The sequence below is a fragment of the Solanum tuberosum genome, unplaced genomic scaffold, assembly GCF_000226075.1.
Source record: "Solanum tuberosum cultivar DM 1-3 516 R44 unplaced genomic scaffold, SolTub_3.0 scf00274, whole genome shotgun sequence".
Lineage (NCBI taxonomy): Eukaryota > Viridiplantae > Streptophyta > Magnoliopsida > Solanales > Solanaceae > Solanum > Solanum tuberosum.
This window is the reverse complement of record NW_006239198.1, coordinates 120896-127509: the sequence shown is the minus strand read 5'-3', so window position 1 is coordinate 127509 and position 6614 is coordinate 120896. Positions and strand designations below refer to the sequence as shown.

At 32.3% G+C, this 6614-nt stretch overlaps 2 protein-coding genes across 4 annotated transcripts in view; both read left to right on the top strand.

Moving 5' to 3' along the window:
- Positions 1-1009, top strand: part of LOC102600075 (uncharacterized) — an 8076-nt gene extending 7067 nt beyond the window's left edge. For both annotated transcript variants that reach the window (XM_015314012.1, XM_006358520.2), the window contains exon 9: positions 646-1009. In XM_015314012.1, coding sequence (XP_015169498.1) covers positions 646-779 — 134 coding nt within the window. In that variant the 3' untranslated portion in view covers positions 780-1009. The remainder of the gene's footprint in view (positions 1-645) is intronic.
- Positions 1010-3770: 2761 nt separating this feature from the next.
- LOC102599529 (probable methyltransferase PMT14) overlaps positions 3771-6614 on the top strand; it is an 8126-nt gene continuing 5282 nt past the window's right edge. Inside the window, exons 1-2 of one of the 2 annotated variants that reach the window (XM_006358518.2) lie at positions 3771-4060; positions 5178-5857. In XM_006358518.2, coding sequence (XP_006358580.1) covers positions 5207-5857 — 651 coding nt within the window. In that variant the 5' untranslated portion in view covers positions 3771-4060; positions 5178-5206. The other variant, XM_006358519.2, reaches the window with a different exon arrangement.

The window sequence follows — 6614 nt, the reverse complement described above, 5'->3', positions numbered from 1 at the left end:
GTATGAAAAAGATTAAAATATACCTTGAACTTTGCTAGAAGAATCATATATACCCCTAAATAATTTTTAAGAAAATTAAAAGTCAAAAATATAAATTTAAAACTAACTTTTTCACTTCCGTTAAATGAAGGGTATATGTGAGCTCATTTTGTAATGGTAGGGGTATATGTGAGCCGTTTGTATAACGGTAAGGGTATATATGAGTCACTTTCATAACGAGGGCATATCAGCTCCAAATGCCAAAGTTGAGGGGCATATTAGGCCCTTTTCCCTTAAAACTTTATGCATGCAACAAAAGGTAACACAATTTCATGTTGATAATGTCCATGTCGATTGAAACACATATTAGCAATTTTTTCTCCTACAGTCCTATGTATGTCTTTCAGAGACACTTGTTTTCCTGTTTAAAAGTTGGAATTAGTTATTAAGAAACATATTTTTCATGGCTGAACTGTGTACACTACTTGTGAAGCTGTGAAGTGAAGTTTAATTGGTTTCTGAAATTTTTTGTTGTTTTTCTTTTTCGATGTTTTCTGCTTCTAAAGTTTTTGTAGAAAATTTAACTGCACGTCTTCCTGTAGAATTTTGGCTCTCAATACCTCAAAAGTGGAAACTGATGGACTTTAGTCTTTCTGTTTTTTCTAGTTGAGGGTTCTTTAAGCTCTTCGGGCAAGAGGAAGAAGGCCAAGGAAATCAGGCTAGCATCTGGTCAACATACAGATCTCTCTCCTCAGCAAAGAAACTGGCCATGGAAGGCCAAGGAGCCTGTGAAATGCTGAGCTTTTATCCTACAATCTTGTCCGCGTGTTTTTAGATTGTTGTATGGTAGTACCATTCATCTGGTAAAATGCAGTTCCCAGTGTCGCGCTTAGGTACATGATACACATCTCAGAATTAGCCTTGTAAATCTAATTATTAGTCTGTCTGCATCAGAAAACACAAGAATTTTGTCAATAACATAATTCATGTGGAAGCTTCATGGTCCTTTAAATGTGCTTTCTTTCTGTCACATTTCTGTATCACATTGTGTTTGATTTATGATTAGATACTATGATGGTTCTTCATAGACTTCACATAATGGACCTTGACTTTGATGGACAATTTTGCCAGCTAGCTCAATAATTAGTGTGGTTTTAGATTGGGCTAAACCCCACTTGACATGAGAATGAAAATAAATGTTGTATGCTTTGGCCTCTGATTTGTTTTGTTTCTCAAATATTTCTACTTCCATAAAGTTCTATAATATAATTGAATTCTAGAGTCAATCAGGTGGTGTTCGATAGCTGCAATGAAGCCTTACTAATTTAGATTCGCACATTGCATGACTCATTTATGAGGTAACACATCTAACAAATTCTTTTTCATACCTAGAGCTCAAACTCAAAATTTGAAACTTCTGATTAACGATCGGTCCATAAACTAATGACTTTTTGGAATGGAGTAGTAGTGTCGGCAGAATGTGACTGTGAATTATGTAATGGCACACTTGATAGCATGTCACATTCAGATCTATCCCCCAACAACGGTCCATTATAAGTAAGTGCCTTTATTATGTTTTGTTTCTTTTAAAACTCTTATTCCACCTAGGTAAATATCTGTTTGGAGCAGTGGCGGAGTCAGATTTTTTTATTAGAAAATTTAAAATATATATAAAAAAACATACAAAGAAATCAAGAGAATTAATATATGTTTTATATATAAAAAATAATTTTAACCTTGTATATACGGAGTGAACTTCAGTATGAATTTCATGAGTCCTTTTATGCTGCATCTAAATTGAATTATTATTTTTGACACACTTAATGCAATTAATGAACTGATCTTGATATATCATTATAGTTGCTTAAAGCTGGTGGATTAAAATAATAGATAAGATTAATAATAAAGCTATGTAGCAGCTAGCTTTTAACTTATTAGTGTCATAATTTCGAATTTAAGCTAAGTGAAAAAATTAGAATACTGAAATTCATGAATCATGATAGTGTCGTAGATATATAAAAAAAAACTATTTTAAATAACTTTTAAATCTATGATTGTATTTTTAATTACAATTTTACCTAATTTAGTAGTAAAGCATCAACATTTAAAAAAAATAAATTAAGCATCAACATGTTATTATTAAAGTTATCTGCATTAGGATCTAACATTCCATTTTTAGAGATAAACATATAATTGTTGTCGGTCATATATTAAATAAATTAAATTTTGACAGATCTAAAAACTTATGGATCTAAATTCTTTGTAATGCTCCTATCACGTTAGTCTATTTATGAATAAAATGGGCATTAATTAGTAGATCTTTTGAAAAATTAGATTTGGTACGATGTAGACTAATATGTCAATACGTACCTCTTTTTTAAAAATAAAAAATAAAATAAAATAAAATAAATATATATAGTGGAATCTTGTATCTTGAGTAATTAATTTTCACACTTGAATAAATAAATATATGTAAAATAATTGTGTTACCAAGTAAAATTAACTTACCAAAAGTTATTTTTATCTAAGGTAAAAAATGAAAATGAGGGTAGCAATTTCTTGTGTTTAAAAGAGAATAGAAGATACAAAAAATGATCAAAATTATTATTGAGCTATGCGAAATTAAATAATTTAATTGTCTATTAAAAATTAATTTTGAATATATTTTTGTCTCGTTAAATAGTAAATTGGAATTACATAAGGTAACTCATTTTTTAATCCAAAATGATCTGCTACCTATCCTAATAAAATAAAGTGTATGTTATAGTTGCAATATTTTATTTTAATTGAATAGTTACAAGAGGAAAAAATTCTCAATTTTTAAATAATTTTTTAGAAAAATCAAATAAAATAGAAAATTCAATCAACTTAAAAGTCTCATTTCTCTGTTTTTTAAATTATCTACTTACCACCTTGTTATATTTTTATTTTTTAAAAAGCTTTCAAATATTTCATAATACATTTTTATGTTAAAATATTAGTGATTTTGACGAAATCTAGTAAATCTACCCTTAAACTGTACTTATGATTTAATTTTGCCTTGTATGGTTCAAATCTTTAAAAAGGAACAAAAAATTCAAATATAAATCTTAAAATTTTTCCTATCTCGTTTTTTCTTTTTCTAAAAAATAATATTTCTTTCGTCCCAATTCATACAACACATTTTCCTTTTCAGAACTCAAAAATCAGACACATTTTTATATTTAATAACAATTTACTTTTATAATGTCTATTTGCTACACACTTATTTTATACCGCAAGTTTTAAAGATCTATTTTTTCTTAAATTTTGTATCAAATTGAATCACATCACATAAATTAAAACGAAGAGAGGTAAATATTTTAAAGGGAAAAAAGACGAATATACCCCCGAACTATTGTAAATGATATGCAGATACTCTCCGTCATACTTTTGGGACATTGGTGCCCCTGTCATCCAAAAAACTAGAGTATATATGACATTCACTCTAACGGAAGACTAAATAGGGACATATGACGCAATCTTATCGGTCGATCCAATATTTAATAAATGTCGGTCGGTGGATAAGATTATGACACGTGTATGTCTGTTAGTATAAAGGGTATAAATGCTCTAATTTTTGGACGGAAGAGATACCAATGTCCCAAAAATATGACAAGTGATATATGCGTACCATTTACGATAGTTTAAGATATATTTATCTTTTTTCACTATTTTAAAAAACGAACTTGGTCCCTTTGTAATCATCCGCTTGGCTGACAGTTCAATTCCTAGGTACAAAAATAGAAACAGAACAAGAGTCTAACGCGTTCTTAATTCTACTGTTGTTGGGAGTCTGTCGGGTGAATCTCTTCATTTTTACTGCTCAAAAAGGCTAATTGCCAAATACCCATTTCTCATCTTTAACTATTACTTCTACTGATCTACTCAATTGATTCATCCCCACTGCTTTTTTAAATTTTTTTTTATATCTTTTTCAGAAGCAGTGCATTTATAGCATAGTATGTGGAGGATGCTTCTCTTCTGTTAAAAACCCCTTAGTTTCAGATCTCTCACTTGTTTAGTGAGGACTGAGGAACCTTCACTTCAGATTTCTCACTTGGTAATCAGCTAAAGTCTTGATCTTTTTCAATTTTGGGATTTGCTGCAAGGGTTTTTTGGGGATTTGTATATTGCTGATCTAAAGTTTATTGTTCAGTTTCTTGGGTGTTAGGTAAAGTTTTAATCTTTTTTGTGTACCCATTTGTTTTCTTGAATTTTGTGGATTTATGGGTGTGATTTGGTCTGAAAAGGGTTTATTTCAGTGAGATTAGGTATTTGTGGTTCTTGTTTTCATTTTGTTAATCTGTTAGTTATTAGATGCACTTTCTGTGTTATCTTTTAAGTTTTTAGATTTGCCCTTTTTCTGATTTCTTTTTTTAGTTTTCAAAGAGTAGTCAGAATTAGGGTGATGTAGTTTGTTTGATGATATGTTGGACTGAATATTCATCCCAAGGAAACTGTTATATGAAGTAAGTGACATGTTAATGAAGATCTGTGTCCTAGTATGAAGACACTGAGTTTTTGTTAGTTGATCATTTTGTCTACCCTTTTTGTTTTCTTTAACTTTGTAGAGCAATGCTTATCCAAGATCTGTGACTGGTCATTTCTTATTTTAGACATAAGAGAACTTAGTTAATTATTTGTATCTGCTGATCACTCGATGCACTAACTGTTTTGTCTCCTCAATTGTTAGTTTTTGTCAAAAGATCTTTTGTAAATTTTCCTTTTTTTCGCGCTCTTTGGTTTTCAATCAGAAGTTGGTTTCGTGGTAATGTATTATTCTCTGAAGATCTTTGATGAGATCTCTGACTTCAGTCTGAGAAGTCATCCCACCAAACTGTTGTCATGCTCACGAAGTAAAGCGACGAAGTTAAAGAGGCATTTATGTTCTAATATAAAGATTAAATCGTGAACATCTGTGAATGTCTAGTATGAATTCCTCCATTTGTGCAATTAGATTATATCAGGTTTGTCTGTGTCTGCATCCTTTGAGAATTTTAGTTAAGCTGTTACTGTTTTACTGTCAAGAACCAATGAGTTGCCTCTATCATGAGCCCTTGTGGATATGAAGCTACTGTTTTCCTGGCTTGAGATGCTTATATGAAACTTATTTTTAGAAGAAAAGTAACTTTTGTATCCTGGCAATTGCTCGAGATTCTAATTTCTTTATGCTACAGGGAACTTCTGGTGCTGCCGCGAGCACATAATGGCATCCAAGTATCACGGACCAATCAACAGAACACGGAGACCGATCTCTATATTAATTGTAATTGGTCTTTGCTGTTTCTGTTATCTAATAGGAATTTGGCAGAAAAGTGGATCCGGAAAGGGAGATAAATTAGCACTACAAGTGACTGAGCAAACTGCTGACTGCAATGTTTTTCCACAAACCACTCTGGATTTTGAGTCCCACCATAATTATGTGGAAACGGTTGAAACTTCAGAACTAACAACTAAAAGATTCAAATCATGTGAAGCTAAATACACTGACTATACTCCCTGCCATGAACAAGACCGAGCTATGAAATTCCCACGGGAAGATATGATATATAGAGAAAGGCATTGCCCTCCAGATGATGAAAAGCTTCGTTGTCTGATTCTAGCACCCAAAGGATACACAACTCCATTTCCATGGCCAAAAAGCCGTGATTATGCCTACTATGCTAATGTTCCTTACAAACACTTGACAGTTGAGAAGGCAGTCCAGAACTGGGTACAGTTTCAGGGAAACGTTTTCAAATTTCCAGGAGGAGGTACAATGTTCCCTAGAGGAGCAGATGCATATATTGATGAACTTGCTTCCGTGGTTCCAATTGGAAGTGGCATGATACGAACTGCTCTTGACACTGGTTGTGGGGTATGTTTTCTTTTTCTATTTTCCTCCTTTCCCTTTTTTGAACTTTTACTAGCGAGCTGGGGCAAGCTGGAGAAGTGTGAGTTCTAGAAACTCTGAGGTATAATTTGGAAGTTAACATGTATCCGAATCCTCAATAACTCCTACAGAGGGGAAGCTACTGGGATATATTACTAAAATGCTTCTAGTGTGTGGAGTCATTCAATATTTTATCTATTGTATCAGTTGTAGCTGCAGATACCTCCACTCTAACAACAACTTCTTTTTTTACTATTTACTTCTATTAAGAAAGCCATCTCCATGATGCTGATTATTCTCAGCAGTTACATTTTATATATGGAAAAGGGAGAATTTACCTGATTCATGTCTAAACAAGTTTCACAAACATGTTAAACACGTTTTTGTGAATGAGTAAAACTGCATTTCTAAGGCCCCTCTAACACATCTTTAAAAACCTCTATTAACATATCAATACTTGACTAGTTCACATGTACTTGTAATAGTGCTTTTTATAATGGTTATGCTATTGAAAGAGAATGGGATATTTTAATCACTACGGTAATTGAATTGACTGTCTAAATGCTTCTTCCTGTGAGAATACTTGTTCTCCCTGATAAGTTGCTCGGAAGGATACTATTCCAATTGACCAATTGAATTAATACATTATTGCCAGGAATAGCTGCAAGTTCTTCTCATGACGTTGTTGAGTTACCCCCCCCCCCCCCCCCCCCCACCCCCCCCCCTCTTTTTCTTTTTCTTC